The 21,241-nt window shown below is 40.8% G+C and overlaps 1 protein-coding gene across 2 annotated transcripts; it reads left to right on the forward strand.

Annotated features, from left to right (window-relative positions):
- Window positions 1–4,035: 4,035 nt before the first annotated feature.
- Window positions 4,036–20,167, forward strand: LOC112222993 (PHD finger protein 1). 2 transcript variants are annotated; one of them, XM_024385889.2, is made up of 15 exons: window positions 4,036–4,647; window positions 5,215–5,293; window positions 5,431–5,512; window positions 6,199–6,285; window positions 6,805–6,899; window positions 7,453–7,601; window positions 9,019–9,114; window positions 9,597–9,665; window positions 9,889–10,012; window positions 10,383–10,450; window positions 10,713–10,844; window positions 13,862–13,940; window positions 16,475–16,587; window positions 16,846–16,929; window positions 17,066–20,167. In XM_024385889.2, the coding sequence occupies exons 2-15, from the start codon at window positions 5,216–5,218 to the stop codon at window positions 17,283–17,285; spliced, it is 1,476 nt and encodes a 491-aa protein (XP_024241657.2). In that variant the 5' UTR covers window positions 4,036–4,647; window position 5,215; the 3' UTR covers window positions 17,286–20,167. The 2 variants fall into 2 exon arrangements, with proteins under 2 accessions (XP_024241657.2, XP_024241656.2); XM_024385888.2 differs by having other exon boundaries at window positions 4,037–4,647; window positions 10,713–10,850.
- The last annotated feature ends 1,074 nt before the right edge of the window (window positions 20,168–21,241 follow it).

The following is a 21,241-nucleotide window of genomic DNA, read 5'->3' on the forward strand; positions in this document are numbered from 1 at the left end:
GATGAATAAATAAAACAAAAATGTTTTATTTCTCTGTAATACTAGCCACTTAGCAATTGTATGAAGTTAGCTTTCACTAGCCAGCTAGATACACTACATGGCCAAAAGAATGTTAACTCCACTTCAAATGAGTGGATTCGGCTATTTCAGCCACACCCGTTGCTGACAGGTGTATAAAATCGAGCACACCGCCATGCAATCTCCATAGACAAACATTGGCAGTAGAATGGCCCATATTGAAGAGATCAGTGTCTTTCAACATGGCACCGTCATAGGATGCCACCTTTCCAACAAGTCAGTTTGTCAAATTTCTGCCCTGCTAGAGCTGCCCCGGTTGTGAAGTGGAAAGATCTAGGAGCATCAACAGCTCAGCCACAAAGGGGTAGGCCACACAAGCTCACAGAACAGGACGTCTGAGTACTGAAGTGCGTAGTGCGTAAAAATCGTCTGTCCTCGGTTGCACCACTCACTACCGAGTTCCAAACTGCCTCTGGAAGCAACGTCAGCATGAGAACTGTTCGTTAAGCAACATTAAGGCATTTATATACAATTTAAAATATTGCATAATTCATAACACTTTACAGAATACATTTAGTGTGTTCCCTCAGGCCACTACTCCACTATCACATATTTACAATTCAACATCCGTGTGTAGAGTGCATATCTTATCATGTGTATGTGTGCCTGTGCCAGTGTTTGTGTTTCTTCACAGTCCCCGCTGTTCCATAAGGTGTATTTTTATCTGTTTTTTTAATTACATTTTACTGCTTACATGAGTTACTTGATGTGGAATAGAGTTCCATGTAATCATGGCTCTCTGTAGTACTGTTCACCTCTCATAATCTGTTCTTGATTTGGGGACTGTGAAGAGATCTCTGGTGGCATGTCTTGTGGGGTATGCATGGGTAGCTACCAAGCCATTTCAGGCTATTAATCAAGTCAGAGAAGCTTGTCTAACTATCTTAGCTAGCATGTCTGCTGGCAAGGTTGCTAGACTTTAGAAAAGCAAGCAATTACTAATGACTCAAATTCCTTTCAATCTTTTACCCAGATTTTAGTGGAGATGCATAGAAGTATATTTATGGCTATGATACTCTATACCCGTGTGGTAGTTGTACTAAACTCCTAAGGTATAAAAGGTTTTGAAGAATCAATGTGCATCGTTCATTAAAATAACAATTGAATAGTTAAAGGTGTATGCTTAGATAACCTATTCAGATAAATATATTTTTAACATAGTCATAATTATTATCGCTCTAGATTGAAGGAAAAACATTTTCAGGTGTTTGAAAAATGCAAAATGCTCCAACTCAGGGGGACGACGACAACCCCCTTCTATAATAATGGGTGCATAACCAAAGTTCCCTCGCGACCAAAGTTCCCTCATGACCAAAGTTCCCTCTAAGCTGCGTGTGTGCAGGCTTGCAGTATCCCTGAGACTGCTGTAGGCAAAACACATCAGAGTAGGATTCTATTACATTGACACGCATGACTCAGCCCGTACTCTAAACAGACCTGTGCGGCATAACCAATCAGAGCTGCAGTAGGCCTATATGCAAATAGACAATTCCATATATGGATCTGTGCCATTTAATTTGAACTGAACTGTGTTTACAGCATGAGTGATCGTGAGTAGATGTGCTTGTTTTGAGATCAAGGTGAGAGTTACATGTAGCCATGTGAGCACATTTTGTGAATATCCTTTGCTAGTTAGTGAGTTAGCACAGTTCTAGATCATTTGTAGTCAGCAATAGGGGAGTGATTGCTTCCTACAAGAGCACAAAACGTGTACAATTCTAGACTTCTTTGAAAAACTAGCCAGGCAAACAGCAATTATTTTGTCTTAAAGGGGCAGTGTTGTATTTTGAGGCATGCTTGAATAAACTCTTGTTGCCAATAGGCAGAGGGTAGCATAATGTGTCTGATTCTCTGTAATAATGGTATGGGAATAATAATGCATTTTATTTTGTAAAGTGGTTTCTTGCATCAAACAATACAACAACACTTTCAGTCACCTCCTTGTCTGAAGGACAAGTGGATTAACAGGTTCTTGTCAAGCCCTGTATGTTTTTTCCCCAAAAGTCTCATGGAATGTAGACCTACATTGAACAGCACACAATGGCTGCTACTATAGGCAGAATGCTATTTCCATGTTAATATATTATGGGATGCTTTTTCTTCATTGTTTTTGATGGTAGGCCACTCTGGTAGGCCTACATTATAATCAAATAGCCACAGTAGTCTACTTGGACACGGTTAAAACTGTAACTTAAAGCGGGTACAGCCTCAGTGCTCATAGTAAATGTTCACAATGTTCAAGTTTGCGCTCATCAGACCTGAAATTTGCTCAGTGCTCAATTAGAGGAAACAATGTCCATGACACCCCTGGATGTAGTATCACATTATCCTAATAATGGTTCCTTCTTTCTCTGTAAGCTTACTCTAATATTCTTAATTAAATCCTTCTATTGACACTAGCCACACTGAGCTTTTATCAGAAGCTCACTGAGTTTTTATCAGAAGCTCATGACTGTCTCCTTCCCCTCCTCTCTGTCTCATGACAGAACTGCTCACAAAGCCCCGGCTGTGTGTGTGAGAGGCATCTTTATTCCAAAAGGGAGAGCACATGAAAGGCATCAAGTTGTCACCCTTATGACCTCTGCACAAGCCCCGTATTAACTTGAATAGGGGTCCTTTTTTTCTTCTGTGATGATACTTAAGTTGGGCTAACGGGCTCACTATCCTTTTTTGGTAAATAGTGAATCTTGCTGTGAGACTGCTAGAAGCATAATTCCGCTTTGCCATTATTCAAAGTGATCCTCATCCAAATGCTAATGATACATTTCAAAATATCTCTGTCATCACACAGTTATGTGAATTGAACTGTAGTTCAGCTAAATGCCACCACTGCATTTTTATTAGCCTACCATTACACTACAGTACTGACAAAGCAGTGCATTAGAAGGTGTAGTGTGCTCGCCATCTAGTGTTGCCAATGGAAACTCATTGTCATCCTTTAGAAATGCCAGTGGCCATTTTGAGCACAAAATTACCATATGCTTGATAAATTCAAATGACAACAACAAGCAAATGAACAAAATACATATCATCTAACGATAAAAATAACATATGAAACACCTCATCACTTGTTGTTTTGACTATTAAACTATAGGTCATGTTGCCTACTCGTAGAATTGTCAGTGCTAAGTTATGGTATGACACTTAAATGCCCTTTAATCTTCCATTCATAAATGATACACATGAACATGTGTGAAATTTTCAGGGCGCCTAATTTAACCAATGGTAAATGAGTAAAATTGTTACTCATTCTGACATTGGTTATTACCATGTTATGTTATCACCCAGTTGTTGTGAGAATTGAAAGCTTGTGTGACCAGTGATATTCATGGTGATAGTGAGCAGAGACAAGTGGTGATGACATTACTGAGTGTAGGTATATATTACCCCGAGCAGTAAAGAATAGATGATTGATCATAGATAACCAATATTTCACACAGTATGTATATTAAGAGGAAATGTATAGGACAATTATAGACTATTGTAAATCACATTAATCAATTCCCTTTGATGACTACAGTGACAAGTGCTCAAAGTAATCCAATCCTTAAATGATCCTTAATTACTTAGGCATAGTAGGCTAGCTTTGTATAGTCCAAAACCTGAAAATAGGCTTATCTGGCAAGGGGACCACAAAGACTGCACAAAGTAACTCTATATAAACAATCACAATGTTTATTATACATATTGTATATTGCAGCCTAGGCTATATAATCAAAATGTGTAGTAATTTTAAGAAATTAGATAATTTATGATTACATTATGATTATAGTTTTATTTTAGCTGGAAGGAAATAAAAATGCTTACTATAGCAAGAAAACTATTTATTGTGCAATTTACTGAATGGGAAAAAAAGGGAAAAAAAGTGAATAACACGTGTGAGCGCAGCTTCCACTAGCCCTTCTAAAACTTTCTCCAGGACTCCAAACTTGCAGCACCCTTCTTCGGGAGGTACCAATTAACTTCCACTAATTGCCCACTTAAACTCCAGCGACTATCGTCGTCGGCTGATTTTTAACGGGCTTTTATCACAATTTGGTTAATTCTTCAGAAAACACAGTTTGCCTTGTCATAACGGTTTAGAGGTAATTTCTTCGGATGTTAAGGTGTTCCCGCCGCCGTTGACCCGGTCCCCACTATCTCCCTCCCACTCTATCTCTCGGTGTTTTATGTCTGCGTCACAACAAGTCGGTCGAGAAAGAGGCAGGGATGATGGCGTCTCTCGCGGGTTGATTCGCGTGCTGCTCTGACAAACACGCTTAATAGCATCAGTAGGTGGAGAAAAGAGAGCAAATGCACCGGAACATGACGAAACTACGTCGCGGAGGACAGACAGACCATACAGACCGAGAGAAAGACCGACGTACCGACGGTGTCTCACTGACGACTTGACAGACATACGCGCTTGGCACAGACACATACATGCACATCCACTTTGGCACACACGTAGGCTTCACATCCAACCGGGCAGTAATTGAGACGAGAGGAAAACAGAAGGGAGAAAATATTTCATGTCAAGCCGGCACAGGAATCGCTGTGACCCCAACGGAGAGGAGTTCGATTTGACAGGTAGCAATGGCTCTCTGTTCATCCAGCAACACTGTCTATGTTAATTTTTATTGATCTGAAAACGCTATTATGTATCATGTGTCTCTTTGACTTGAGTGCCTGCACTGGAACAACCGCTGGATGTGCAGAGATTATGTCCATAGGCTACAGCGATTCCTTTCTATTCAAGTTTGTCGTTTTCGATTTTCAAAGAGGATACAACACAGAAGTGCATGAGAAAGCAAAGTATAGAGGCGTACAGTGGTGTTACAATCAAACTACAGTGCAGTCATCATGCAGTGGTGAATGCATTTTCTCACATGTGTTGTGTCATAATGGTTTGTCCTGCTCCATGCATGGGCATTTACACTCATCATTAAATCTGCTGGATTCTGACTGTGGCTATGCTGGGTTTGTGAGAATGCAACCCCTTATCCACTCCAGCCCAGTGCCCATGGAACGATAAGGCCATAAACCTCTGTCGGCAATGGCAGCAAAGTATCCAGTAAATAAATTGGATTTCCATTTCACATGAGCCCCCTCCTCTTCCTCACCCCTTCTCTCTCTATCTCTCTCACTTCTCTTCAGGATGGGGGGAGTAAGTGAAGGGGATGATGTGTTAGCTCGATGGAGTGATGGACTACTGTACCTCGGCAATGTGAAAAGAGTAAGTGTGTGTGTGTGTGTGTGTGTGTGTGCGTGTGTGTGTGCGTGTGTGCGTGCGTGCGTGCGTGTGCGCATTTGGAAAGTATTACATTTAGGTTTGAGTGAACAATTCCACTCTGTTTCCATCCCTCTCCTCAGGTAGATGGAGTCAAGCAATGTTGTCTGGTGAGATTTGAGGACAACTCGGAATTCTGGGTCCTAAGAAAAGACATTCACTCTTGTAAGACTTACAACCCACTCTTGTTTTCCTCAGTTAACACAAAACCTTTTAATAGAGGGTTTTTGGGCACTGTGGAATTACTTTTGAATCAAAGAAATATCCCCTAAAATGTTGATACAAATATTTCATACATATCTACTCTTTCTATAGAGAAAGGGGGCTAATTGAGGATGCTCCAACTATTATCATATTTGAATAATCTTTATTTTTACCCTACCTTGATTCACTTCAGGGAGATTAAAGAAATTCATAAAATGTTTTTAGATTTTTCTCTCAGCTTTGAAAAGTTTGTTCTTAATTTGATGCTCTCTCTCCATTCCGATCCATTGTAGTTCAAAAGAATGTTGCGCAATTAATGTCTCTAGTCAAGGTTGAAATACAACATTCCCTGGAAATATTGGCAATTCTGATGGGGTACTTTTAGGTGTAATTGGTGTATTTATGAATTTATTAGTGTAATGACTCCATAGGGAAATGGCGCCCCCACGTAGGTAGTGTAAAGTGGAGGGAAGCACAGCCAAATATCCACATGTCAAAAGGAGTGAAATCTGAAAGGGTGCAGGAGACATTGAAATCAATGAAGTGGCAACGAAATGAATCAATATACATAAATTAACACTGTTGAGTGATCTCTCTCTCTTTCTCCCCCTCTCTCTGTTACTCACTCATATTCTCTCTTGCTTAAGTCTCAGTTGGAGTGGAAGAAGTTTGCTGTGTCTGTGATGCCCCGCCTCTTAAAGAACCTCTCATCAATTGTCTTAAATGTCGTCACGGTAAGAAAACACAGCATGTTATGTACTCTTCATAAAGGTATTTTCAAAAAATAACTTATGACGGATAGGCACAACTATTTTAAATAAAGTTTTAAAAAACAATGGCATCTATTTTTTGTCTTCAGGTTTTCTACCAGATAATATACACTGAGTGTACAAAACATTAGGAACACCTTCCTAATATTGAGTTGCAACCCTTTTGCCCTCACAATAGCCTCAGTTGTTGGGGGAAATGGACTCTACAAGGTGTTGAAAGCGTCCCACATAGATGCCGTCCCTATGTTGACCTCAATACTTCCCAGAGTTGTGTCAAGTTGGCTGGATGTCCTTTGGGTGGTGGACCATTCTTGATACACACAGGAAACTGTTGAGCGTGAAAAACCCAGCAGCGTTGCCGTTTCTAATGTTTTGTACACTCAGTGTATAATATCTCATGAAAAGAGACAAGGAAAAGGCCTCCACCAGTAACATATCCTCAGTATGTGAATTACAGTAAACACTCTCTCCATTCCATAAAAGGTTATCATCCGGAGTGCCACACTCCGTCCATTGAGCCAGAAGCTGACAGCAATTCTTGGATATGTCGGCAATGTGTCTTTGCAGTGGCAACCAAGGTTAGACTGCTAATCTTTGTTTCACACTCTGCCTCTTGGCTCAGGGAAAATATCCAATTCAGACCTGTAACATTTAAAAAAAAATCTATCCAGAGGATTTCAATACCAGTGTTGTGTTAAACAATGTTGTCAATGGATATATCTGAAGGAAACCACAGAAATGTTTACAACTCTGTATTATTCACCATAGGGATTAGATACTCCTCTACGTTGTGCCTGGACATCTGACCAGTTCGTCAATGCAGATTGTTTCAAGATTATACTGTATTATAGTTATTATGGTCAGTAATTCATGAATGCTCCAATTCTGTACTGTAGGTGTTAGATGAGGGAGCACTGTGGTTAAGGGCTAATTGCTCATTGGTCAATGTCCATATCTCATTGACCTGACTTTTCTCAAGATATTATCTCACTCAGCTGACCTACAATAAAATGAGATTAATTGCTTTTTCTGGATAGTTCCCATCCAATGTCATCTATCTTGAATGTACTGACATGACCGTGAGTGGAGAGGTCGCTGTAGTGAATCGATTGAATCAAAATTGTCTTTCAGAGAGGGGGAGCCATCAAACGAGGACGGTTTGCCCGGCTCATGCAAATCATGAAACTTCGGCTGCCCTATCAGCTATCATCTTTAGACTGGGACCCACAGCATCTGACCAACCAGCAGCAGTGTTACTGCTACTGTGCCGGACCTGGAGAGTGAGTGACAATTTATAGCTTCTAACAGATGCCCTCAATAGATAAATTATGATATACAACGGGTGGGTCTAATCATGAATGCTGATTGGTTAAAACCGCATTCCAGATGGTGTCTATTCTACAAGTTACCACTGGCTACGTCTATGATGTTAAAATGCTTATTTACTCTGTTCCATCTGACTGCGCAATCCACTGATCTCCACTATAAAAAGCATCTAGACATTATCTCACATTTCTTTCAGACCAACATTTAGTTTTTAACATCAGAGATTTGTATGAACCTTGGTGTCTGTCTCTCTGACATTTGCAACATTGTTTCAACATTCAAATTCTATCTCCAGCTGTCCCATAGTAACAAACGTGTTGGGAGTCGGGATGAGACAGACATGTAGGCAGCTTTTCTCAGCCAGTTGAAATTATGAATCAGCATTTTTATATATATAAAACGAAACAAAGTGCAGCTAGTTTGTTGCTTTTCCATCTTCAGTTTGAAGTGATTGTGTTAGCTGTGGCGTTGGCCAACTCCTCTGAACAGCAGTGTCCTAAAGAGAGAGCACATTTTCTATGCCAGGCGAAATCGTGCATCATTAGCTCATTGTTACGGATGTATCCAAATAAATGACACTAGAAAACAGCTTGAACAAACGCAGCTACTGTTATTCTGGCTGCACTGTTTGACGTGACTGTAAGTTAGCCGTAGTTGGCTAGCTAGCAAGCAAGAATAACAATTTTGCAAGTCAGTATTTCAATGGAACATTCAGAACAAACGACTGGGTCGCATCCATAGATACAGAACAAAAAGACTGAACGACTGGGTCGCTTCTCTGGCAACCAAACCAATAGAACGAACGACCAGCCTGCTTGGGTATCAACCCTAGATTTGTGTCGGGACTATATCTTGTGGAAGGATGAAATAGTATGAATAAATTAATCAAAATAACGTTTATAAGGAAAATATGTCAATCATTATTTGAATATGTTGTTAACCCGTTGTATAAAAGTGATAATGCCCTCAAAGCCCGTGTTTGGAGGATATATTCGCATGGTTTGCCGGCCTTCGACTTCGTCTCGGTTTTAACAATACCCATACTAATATATCCTCCAAACACTGTTCCTCTGGCATTATCACTTAATAATAACATTTTATAACTAGTGTTTACCACATGTATTGGTCAATAAGATTTACTATTCATTTTCCTTACCGACAAAAACAAATAGAATATTCATGTCGGAACCCTGAATGTCCTTTTCACCATTATACAGCTCTCCTGTCAAGACATAATGTGTTTTTCAGTTGAGTATTGCAGCCTCTTGAAAAATACATAATATACTGTACTCTTGTCAGGTGGCCACCAGATGTTAGCTATGTTTTAGGCCATTGGGGAGTGTGGTTAATGTTTATATTTATCAACTGCAGGTGGAACCTGAAAATGTTGCAGTGTGGAAGTTGTGGTCAGTGGTTTCATGAAGCTTGCACACAGTGTCTGACCAAGCCGTTGTTATACGGAGACAGGTGAGTCAGAGTATTGTTATCTATAACCTTGTACTGCTCCTTTGTATTATCATTGTCAAACCATAACAGAGAGGTTATAAAACTGGCAGTGGTAGGGCTAATGCTGTTAGTGTTTATTGCTAATAGCAGTGCAGTTGTTATTCTGCCTCTCTGGTGTCCAATGTAATGTGGTAGATGTAAAAATGAATTCAAATTAGTCCAGTCCGCTACACCATTATTGTCACATTAACCATCTGTATTATCCTACTGGTTTAATGCCCATGATATATTATATTACTCTTTGTTTCTGCATAGAAAAATAATTTTTGAGATTGATGGTGAGGTAGAATGTGGTGGGTTGTTATATCTGCTAAACAAGTGATGGAAACTGGGAAGAATTTGCTGACAGCAGCAACCACGTGCCTTATGTTTCCATTGACTTTTATATCTGGTCAATCACAGACAAAAATAGAATCATCTGTGTTTCCTTTTTTTTCTGAAAGGTTTTATGAGTTCCAGTGCTCAGCCTGTGCAAACGGACCAGAGACAATTCAACGGCTACCCATGAGCTGGTAAAGCTATACAGTATCTGCTAAGAGACGATTACATCATTTAAACTGCAGGGATTATCACACTGAAACACTCATGAAAACCATTTTCTTGTGACAGGTTTATTGAGTCATGTGGGTTACAATATGTTAATTACTCTTGCTCAATGATGTAATGAAAAGCTTTGTGGTGTGAAAAATTCTGAACTAACTGTGTCTTTTCCTGGTGTGTTTGTTGTAAATACAGGGTAGATTTGGCCCATTTGGTGCTCTACCATCTCTCCTTGTGCTGCAAGAGAAAATACTTTGATTTCGACCATGAAATCATGTCGTTTGCCAATGAGAATTGGGACTCTTTGCTTCTCGGCTCGGTATAAACATTTCCTCACTTACGTGCTATGATGAAACGATGTGAAAGTGTTAGCTAGCGTCATTTTTAGCAGTCGTGGTAATTATGTGCTTTGATTTCATTAGCTACTTGTCATTGTTATTTAGCACATTTTAAATGGTAAACATCACTTGTATTTTATGTGGCTCTCAGGTACTACAGTTGCATTTAAATCAGTTATACACTTTTTTAATGAACTGTTCACAAATCACATTAATAACTACGTTATCCATGGAAATGTTTACCTTTCACCAATGAATGTCAATGTGTCTCTAAATGTATTAACATTTGTTTCAGGCTACCATCCACAGTGTTAATCAAGCTCTTGATTTTCATTCCTCCCTGTCCCCCAGCTCTCTGACACACCAAGGCAAGATCGCTGCCACAATCTGCTCAACGCTTTGAACTCCAACAAAGACAGGTGAGAGTCTGCATATGATGCGAAGAATAAACAGAAGCCACAGCTATGCTTGACCAGATTTATGATAGCGTTGCTTCTGGAATTGTACATAAGGGTAAAAAAAATACAGTTAGTTAATTGTTTCTTAACTCTTTGATATTGTCAATAGAACGATAAGAAAACATAGACAATAATGATAACTTGTTTTAAAAAGAAGGATGACCTGACTTTACAAAGTTGTTGTCTTTTGAAAGTTGTCTTTTTTCTCTGTGATGTCATCTAGGTTTGTCTCTGGTAAAGAGATCAAGAAGAAGAAGTGTCTTTTTGGGCTCCAGGTCCGAGCTCCGCCTCCCCTGACCTCTGATTCGTCCCCCCTCATCACTGACCCGCCCATCAACATCACCCAAAGGAGAAGGTCAGAGTAAGGACAACTTCTGTGATTATTTTTCTCTCATCATCACAAACACAAGCCTCAGGACCCAACTCTTTATATGGATACATTCATTCTAGTAATGAATTATACATTTACAATAGTGAAAAAGAGCGGCACCTTGTAGACGGTGGTCCTTCTAGCTGGATAGGAACAACTGTTCCTAACTAAACAGGCACCTGTGTGCCTCATTAAGTCATTTAAGGGAAGGACTCACTTATTTCACACTGGTGAATATGTTTATAACTAATATTTTCATCAATAAATACATCATCTATAGTGTGTGTGCATATGTGCGTGTGCACATTCGCATGTGGACATTGATTCTCTTGCTAAACATTCTTCTCTTTTATTCTCTATGGGCTTAAAATAAAAAACACCACATTTATACCCTGACATATAGTACCAGTCAAAAGTTCGGACACACTTACTCATTCCAGTGTTTTCCTTTATTTTTACTATTTTCTACATTGTGAAATAATATGGAAGACATCAGACTATGAAATAACACATATGGAATCACGTAGTAACCAAAAAATTGTTAAACAAATCAAAATATATTTATATTTGAAGGTGTTCCCACATATGCTGAGCACTTGTTGGCTGCTTTTCCTTCACTCTGCGGTACAACTCATCCAAAACCATCTCAATTGGGTTGAGGTTGGGTGATTGTGGAGGCCAGGTCATTTGATGCAGTACTCCATCACTCTCCTTCTTGGTCAAATAGCCTTTACACAGCCTGGAGGTGTGTTGGGTCATAGTTCTGTTGAAAAACAAATGATAGTCCCACAAAGCGCAAACCAGATGGGATGGCATATCGCTGCAGAATGCTGTGGTGGCCATGCTGGTTAAGTGTGCCTTGAATTCTAAATAAATCACTGACAGTGTCACCAGAAAAGCACCATCACACCTCCTCCATGCTTCACGGTGGGAACCGCACATGCAAGGATCATCCATTCACCTACTCTGCGTCTCAAAGACAAGGCGGTTGGAACCAAAAATCTCACATTTGGACTCATCAGACGAAAGGACAGATTTCCACCGGTCTAATGTCCATTGCAATTCTCATCTTCTTATTGGTATCCTTTAGTAGTGGTTTATTTGCAGCAATCGACCATGAAGGCCAGGTTCACACAGTCTCCTCTGAACAGTTGATGTTGAGATGTTGAGAATAACCTCACAGTCAACGTCAACAAAACTAAGGAGATGATTGTGGACTTCAGGAAACAGCAGAGGGAACACCCCCCCATCCACATCGATGGAACAGTAGTGGAGAGGGTAGCAAGTTTTAAGTTCCTCGGCATACACATCACAGACAAACTGAATTGGTCCACTCACACAGACAGCATCGTGAGGAAGGCGCAGCAGCGCCTCTTCAACCTCAGGAGGCTGAAGAAATTCGGCTTGTCACCAAAAGCACTCACAAACTTCTACAGATGCACAATCGAGAGCATCCTGGCGGGCTGTATCACCGCCTGGTATGGCAACTGCACCGCCCTCAACCGTAAGGCTCTCCAGAGGGTAGTGAGGTCTGCACAACGCATCACCGGGGGCAAACTACCTGCCCTCCAGGACACCTACACCACCCGATGCTACAGGAAGGCCATAAAGATCATCAAGGACATCAACCACCCGAGCCACTGCCTGTTCACCCCGCTGTCATCCAGAAGGCAAGGTCAGTACAGGTGCATCAAAGCTGGGACCGAGAGACTGAAAAACAGCTTCTATCTCAAGGCCATCAGACTGTTAAACAGCCACCACTAACATTGAGTGGCTACTGCCAACACACTGTCAATGACACTGACTCTACTCCAGCCACTTTAATCATGGGAATTGATGGGAAATGATGTAAATATATCACTAGCCACTTTAAACAATGCTACCTTATATAATGTTACTTACCCTACATTGTTCATCTCATATGCATACGTTGATACTGTACTCTATATCATCGACTGCATCCTTATGTAATACATGTATCACTAGCCACTTTAACTATGCCACTTGGTTTACATACTTATCTCATATGTATATACTGTACTCGATATCATCTACTGTATCTTGCCTATGCTGCTCTGTACCATCACTCATTCATATATCCTTATGTACATATTCTTTATCCCCTTACACTGTGTATAAGACAGTAGTTTTTTTGGAATTGTTAGTTAGATTACTTGCTCGTTATTACTGCATTGTCGGAACTAGAAGCACAAGCATTTCGCTACACTCGCATTAACATCTGCTAACCATGTGTATGTGACAAATAAAATTTGATTTGATTTGATTTGAGATGTCTCATGTCTGCAAGTTAACTCTCATGAACTTATCCTCTGCAGCAGAGTTAACTCTGAGTCTTCCTTTCCTGTGGCGGTCCTCATGAGAGCCGGTTTTATCATAGCGCTTGATGGTTTTTGCGACTGCACTTGAAGAAACTTTAAAAGTTTTTGAAATGTTTCCGTATTGACTGCCCTTCATGTCGTTTTTCTTTGCTTAATTGAGCTGTTCTTCCCATAATATGTACTTGGTCTTTTACCAGATAGGGCTATCTTCTGTTTACCAACTCTACCTTGTCACAACACAACTGATTGGCTCAAACGCATTAAGAAGGAAAGGAATTCCAAAAATGTACTTTTAGCAAGGCACACCTGTTAATTGAAATACATTCCAGGCAGGCACCTACCTCATGAAGCTGGTTGAGAGAATGCCAAGAGTATGTAAAGCTGTCATCAAGGCAAAGGGTGGCTATTTGAAGAATCTCAAATATAAAATGTATTTGGATTTGTTTAACACTTTTTTGGTTACTACATGATTCCATATCTGTTATTTCATAGTTTTGATGTCTTCACTATTATTCTACAATGTAGAAAATAGTCAAAATAAAGAAAAACCCTGGAATGAGTAGGTGTGTCCAAACTTTTGACTCGTACTGTAGTTTTCTAAGTAAAAACATTGCACCACTCCTCAAGTTATTGACTGTGTCTCTGTGTTGTTATGTGGAGTAGCCCATTGTCACTGCCCTGCCAGAGGAGAGCGGTGGGGCCAGAGTCACGCAAATCAAAGCGGCGCATCATGGAGACACAGGTCAGTGCTTCTGTCTCGAACCAGGCATCAAGGGAGAGATCAGCCATCAGCCGCCTCCTTACTGCATAGCAAAGAGCTGCCTGACATTGGAATGACTTGTCAGTCACAGTCAGTCAGTGGGTGGAGAAAAGGTTCTCCTTATAGCCAGTGTTGTCTGTTTACATGTTCTTCAAAGCCCAGCCTACCCCTCATACACTATTGAATTGAAGCTGGTTTACCGTTTATGACTCGATCGAATATGACAACATGTTATGGTCACGGGTTTAGAAATATATATTTTAATATTAATAGAAAATACACATCCTTTTATACTACTGCTCAGGCTGCCTCCCTTATCCTGAGACAATAAATGTTATAGACTGGTCGTATTTCAGCAGGCAGCACTTCCAGCAGACTGTTGTATCCTGAGTGGACATGAATCATCTGCCATCTTGGGGCAGGTTGGTTATCCCAGGGAAAGTGAGAGGGGAAGGTACGCTGATATGCGGCATCTGGGAGCACTTCCAAGTGCACTTTGCAGTCGATTACAGTTTGGCCAGGTGGTTCTGGCGCTTTGACAATGCAGCATTGACAGAGCACCTCGATTTAAAGGGACAGTGCACTAGTAAGGGGAGGGGATAATGGTAGTATACCACTGCTGGTCCTTGTGCATTTCAGGTAAAATAACAACTCCATGTTTATATCCCAGGACAAATTAGCTAGCAACAGCAAGCTAGCTAAACCGGACAAATTAACGTTAGCTAGCAAAAGCAAGCTAACTAGCTAAATTGCCATACATGTGATTTTCAACCTGTCCCCAAATTAATGTCATTGGTTCAGAGTTTAAAAAAAATATTTTAACCTGCGTCGTGATCACGTTTGGTGTGGGGGGGGCAAAATAAATTTATGCACGATGGCGCACGCCGCAGCCGGTTTGGGTTCCGTGTCAGTCTCCACAATATGAATCTACTTATCATAGGCAATGGAGGTGACAGATATACACTATATATATATATATATATATATATATATATACAAAAGTATGTGGACACGGCTATTTCAGCCACACCTGTTGCAGAACATCACACAGCCATGAAATCTCTATAGACAAACATTGACAGTGGATAAGAGCTCAATGACTTTCAACGTGGCACCGTCACAGGATGCCACCTTTCCAAAAAGTCAGTTTGTCAAATTTCTGCCCTACTAAAGCAGCCCTGGTCAACTGTAAGTACTGTTACTGTGAAGTGGAAACATCTAGGGGCAACAACGGCTCAGCCGCAAAGTGGTAGGCCACACAAGCACACAGAATGGGACCTCCGAGTGCTGAAGCTTGTAGCACTAAAAATTGTCTGTCCTCGGTTGTAACACTCACTACCGAGTTCCAAACTGCCTCTGGAAGCAGCGTTGGCACAATAACTGTTCGTCAGGAGCTTCATGAAATGGGTTTCCATGGCCGAGCAGATCACCATTCGCAATGCCAAGCGTCCGATGAAGTGTTACAAAGCTTGCCGCCATTTGACTCTGGAGCAGTGGAAACGCGTTCTCTGGCATGATGAATCGTGCTTCACCATCTGGCTGTCTGATGGATGAATCTGGGTTTGGCAGATGCCAGGAGAACACTACCTGCCAAAATGCATAATGATAACTGTAAAGTTTGGTGGAGGAGGAATAATGAACTGGGACTGTTTTCATGGTTCAGACACTTTTTATCCAGTGAAGAGAAATCTTAACGCGCATACGATTACATTCTCGACTATTCTGTGCTTCCAACTTTGTGGCAACAGATTGGGCAAGGCCCCTTCCTGTTTCAGTATGGGCTATGCCCCCATGCACAAAGCAAGGTCCATACAGAAATGGTTTGTCGAGATCAGTGTGGAAGAACTTGACTGGCCTGCTCAGAGCTCAACATCATTGCCCGACCTCACTAATGCAAGTCCCCGTAGCAATGTTCCTACATCTAGTGGGAAGCCTTCCCAGAAGAGTGGAGGCTGTTCTAGCAGCAAAGGGAGGACCAACTCCATATTAATGCCCATGATTTTGGACTGAGATGTTCGACGAGCAGGTGTCCACATACTTTTGGTCGTGTAGGACATGGATCATGCTATGCCTTGATGAGACCTAGTAAGTGATGATAATTAAGTGAATCGTGATACAATAGCAATATCATACTGTAAATAAAGTAAAAGTTGCTGCAGCAGTGTGTTCGCGGCATACAATACAAGTGTGGGATGTGGAATTGTAATGCAGGTTTAAACCTGTCACGTGAAAACATATATTTCCTTTTGGAAAGACTAGCCCTTTGTATGAACAAAGTTCCAGCGTCCGGCCTTTTTAAAAGTGAAATGCAATTGCATTTTTTAAATGATATGTATCAAATGATACGGTATGTTAACAGACCTTTGGTTTTTATTTAGATGTATTCACAAGCAGTATGGATTCTTCTGTAAAGATAACATGAAAGGGCATGAACTGGAGTATCATGTCTAATGTGTGTTTGGATCCACTGATTTGGCGTCAGAACACTAGCTAATCAGTGTTTCTTCTATGTCCAGCCTTGTCCGCCCCCGGTCCCAGCCACCCCAATAGATCTGGTGCCATGTTGCCATGGCTACGTAGGTGGAACTAACCTCTACAACTCCAGGAAGGAGGAGGAGCTGAATTTGGGGTTGGTACTGTTATTGTATTGGTTACACTTTACATACTGTATAACAAGTAATAATGCATTGTACTATATTTACAGAGTGTTACTGTTTTTTTTAACATTACATCCTCACTGATACCCTTATCAAATCAAATCAAATTATTGGTCACATACACATGTTTAGCGAAATGCTTGTATTAGGCAGTGTGTCAGTGGAAATCCATGCATTGTTGCTCTTTGTCCGTTTAAAAAAAAAAGTTTATATCCCGGCTCTTTCCACAGCTCTCCACCTAAGAGGATGTTTGCCCTGTATCACCCCACCTATAACGGAGCCCCAGCCATCTCTAGAACCCTGCATCACTATAGGTCAGTATTAACCACAGCTCCTCCTGCTCTCCGGGGACTACCCTCAATCTAGACATATAGAGAGGAAACCATGGCTGTGCCTGGATGACAATAACAAAAAGTATGATGTGAAATATTCATCTCTCTCTTTCTTCAGTGCGGAAGACCCTTGTCGAGTGCCGCCCCCCTGCCTCCCCTTCTCCCTGTCATCCTCCCACCATCACCACCACAACAACCAGCACCACCACCAGCACCAGCCTGGACAAAAGTTGGATCCGTGCCCCTCCCTCATGCTGCGTGATGTCCCTTCCTATCCGGGCGGCGTGGGGGCGGGGGGATGGGTCAGCTGCCAGGGGCTGGGGGCGGGGACGGGGTGAGGATTTTGGCGAGGCGAGTAACGCCAGACGGGAAGGTCCAGTACCTCGTGGAGTGGGGGAACGTGAGTGTGTACTGAGAGAAAATGAGAGAGAGATGGGGGGGTGGAGGGAGGATCAACACACCAGAGTGCTTGGCAGCAAAGAGGGGATATTGGGGAGAGAGAGAGAAAGAATGACTGTCGTGCAGGTGCGACATCAGAAATGTGTGGCAACTTCAAGTACAAGCAAAACAAAAACCCCACACAAGGCAAATCCAGGTTGCTCAAACAATATCGCCTCCATTCTATATCATCACACTACGTGTTACTATATCTCCCTCTTTGCTAGTGTTTCCCCTATATTTGTACTGTATACCTTTGGAATATGCCTTTGCATTTATCATGTTTACGTTTGAAGATTGTATATACAGTATTTGATTATAGGCAATTTGTTATGTTACCTATTGTCATACTTGATTTACATGATATTATGTAATAGAAATATATTAGGAGCCGCAACAGGGCTTTTGTTTTATAGTTAGATTTATATATTCACAATATATTATTATAGAATGATTTGATGATGTGGTTGCATAGTGCCTATTTGGATTGTGCATCTGCAGATTGAGAAGTTGACCTGAATCAAGGGATCAGGTGATTGAAATGTATGATAACTATTCTATAAGGTTTTCTTCCTCATCCACCAATTGCAATGGAAGAGTCACGACCATGTTGTGTAGGCTTTCACACACAGAATTAGTGTAAAATACATTCCAAACAAATATCAAAACACCTCAAGATTACTGATCAAAATCTTTGATCAGATAGTCATGGAAAATGGCCGCTCGCTGAGCCAGATTTCACTGTCAATTTGTTGAGGGGTGCTTTACATTCTTTTAGGGAAGAGAAGACAACAAATTATGGTATTATGTGCAGGTGAAACTATTTGTACTGTTTTCCATTTTCAGGTCATAGACAGAGGAGTCATCTCCTATCTTCCAGGTTTACACTGAGGATGAGAGATAGCGTTAACTCTGGCCCACTTCAATGCTGATACCTAAGCCCTAGTCTGGACACTGTAGATCTGACAAGATTGGATAGATATGAGCAATATGGCTTATGTTTCATCCGACCTATCAGAGGGAAAGGTGCAGCTTTCATCATATTTCTCATATATCTGATCCTTTCAGATGTACCCAACTGTCTAAGGGGTAAGGGCTATGGGTTTGTGTTTGATTTGGAACTGGGCCCCGGAGATCATAGTGGAACAGGAGGTTGTGTATAGAACTCTAGAATATCATAGTGCAAGGTTCAGAGTTTATATTTATACAGATCCTTTATTTCTGCCTTTTGTGGGATAAAACACAGATAAGAGTAAATGTATGTGATGTATCCCCCAGAAGACAGATTGTGTTACAGGTGTAGTTACAGTAAATAACACAATAGGCAGTTATACTGTTATAATCATGTCAACAGAAACCATGTTCAGTCATTTTTTTAAAAACCACAACAAGATGTCGCCCATTCCCCAGATTGAATGATGTGAAATATGCCATCTCCTACTTAAGCAATAAGGCCTGAGCGGGTGTGGTATATGGCAAATATACCACGGCTAAGGGCTGTTCTTAAGCACAACCAAACGCGGAGTGTCTGGATACAGCCCATAGCCATTGTATATTGGCCATATACCACAAACCCCAGAGGTGCCTTATTGCTATTGGTTAACAACGTAATTAGAACAGAAAACAAGTAATTTTGTGTTATACCTGTGGTATACGGTCTGATATACCACATCTTTCAGCCAATCAGCATTCAGTGCTCGAATGACCCGGTTTCTAATAGTGAATAGGTGATTGCTCAGCCTGGTCTCATAGACTAAACGTAACATAGTAAATGTAAATCCAGAACACTCAAATTAGTATGATATGTTACATTTGGTATGGTTAGATAAGACAGAAGGTTACGTAAGGCAAAAAGGAAAGTAATGTGGTTGGTCAGAGTGGATGGGTAGGTATATAACGCAGATGACTAGCAACCCAAAGGTTGCGTGTTCGAATCTCATCACGGACTTTAACATTTTAGTTTATTAGCAACTTTGCAACTACTTACTACTTTTTAGCTACTTTGCACCTACTTAGCATGTTAGCTAACCCATCCCTAGCCCTAACCATAACCCTTTAACTTAACTCCTCACCTTAACCCCTAGTGTAGTTAACGTTAGCCACCTAGCTAACTTTAGCGTTAGTCACCTAGATAACGTTAGCCACAACAAGTTGGAATTCGTAACATATCATACGTTTTGCAAATTCCTAACATGTACAAATTACAATTCCTAACATCTAATTCGAAATGGATAATGGACATCCACAAATTAATACATATCTAATTGGAGTGTCACAGATTTACATTTACTATGTTACGTCTACCCCTGAGTCCAGGTTGGATTGCTAAGTGTTTGGCACGTTTCTAAATGGCAGTGCAGGTCAAATGAACCTCCCAACTCAGTCCTTCCCATCCCAGTTTAGGATTTAGATCATTCTCAGTGAATTTGGCTGTAGTTGAATAGGAAGAGGTCTGTGGAACCATCAGTTCGATGGTAATGAATGTATCTGTATGTTTTCTATGGTAAAGTATGTCTATAGACCCGTCAAGTGTTCGTTACTGTAGGTTATAGATGGAACTATACAAAATGACTTCAAAGGACTGGGGTAAATCTGATTTTTGAGTTGAGGAATAAGAAGCTAAGAGAGTCTCTATAGTCTTCTCTTTTTTATTTGTAGTCGAGTCCAAGTTTGGTTTGATGTATTTTTGGACTTTTGGTCAAATTACGTTTCTACATGTATAACCTAGGCTGACACAGCCAATGTAAAATTAAAAACATTAAAAGTTGCCCTTCACATCTTACCAATGTGCTTTGAGTTTTTTCAGTCCATTTCTTGTTTAACTTACAATATGTATAGGCCTATTTGTATTTACAGTAAGCTAGCCAATAATAATATATGTTGAATTGCACTTCAGAGTTATTTTCTATTCTATTCCATTTTATTCGATTGGTATAGCAATACATTTCACACCCCATTCACATGTAGGTATTTTGTGATGAATCAATAGCCCTTCTGCCAGGCAAACCAACTGGCTAGTCCTTATGGCTCTGTTGCCAAGAATCTCTTTGCCATGGCATGTCAAGAGCAGTTGATTCATTGCAGTGACATTTCAGATAGCCTATTGAATCTTAGAGGGCTATGATGAGGCCTACTGCAGTAACCGTATGTTATCCTGTATAGATAGTGTCATTCTAATTAGCAGATCACTATTGGCCTTTACATAGGTCGTTAGGCCGAAATGTATATTCAGCATGAAAGCTTTGGATGTAATTATGTCTAATGCATGTACTTACTTACATGTCCCACTAGGAGGAGGTGTAAAGGAAAGATTAAAGGGCATTACCGTTCGGTCTCCAACTGCAGCTGCAAGAGTCTACCGCCAGGTGGTAGCCATAATCCAAGTTTGACACCGTACTGTGCAGGCAGGTGAAGCAACTGAGCCGATCAGGACGCCATGTTGGCTCTATGGACCACGATTGGATCCAAGAGGAAATCATCAGCTTCCAACTGCACACGTGATGCCATTCTTGAGCGTGATAATGTGTAGGTAGACTTCAAATCAATTTGTGCATGTGTACATTGGACGAATACAATGCACATGTATAACTAATTTTAGCTTTGTTCCTTTTAGGACACCAGCAACTTAAAATGTGGCGCTAAAAATGATCAATAGCTTTATCAATAATTTTGCCCATAATCTCTGTATTGGAACAAAAAAGTTCAGGAATAAAGATGAAACCATTTTGCTCTGAATTTAGTGCCTACGGCCAAATGTGTGGTTCGTTTTGACATTTGAGATGAGTTGGTGGAAGTCATTCTCGAAAACCATTAAATTAGCCTACCCCTTGAAAATATTTCCATTGACCATGTCACC

Source organism: Oncorhynchus tshawytscha, linkage group LG23, assembly GCF_018296145.1.
Source record: "Oncorhynchus tshawytscha isolate Ot180627B linkage group LG23, Otsh_v2.0, whole genome shotgun sequence".
Taxonomy (NCBI): Eukaryota; Metazoa; Chordata; class Actinopteri; order Salmoniformes; family Salmonidae; genus Oncorhynchus; species Oncorhynchus tshawytscha.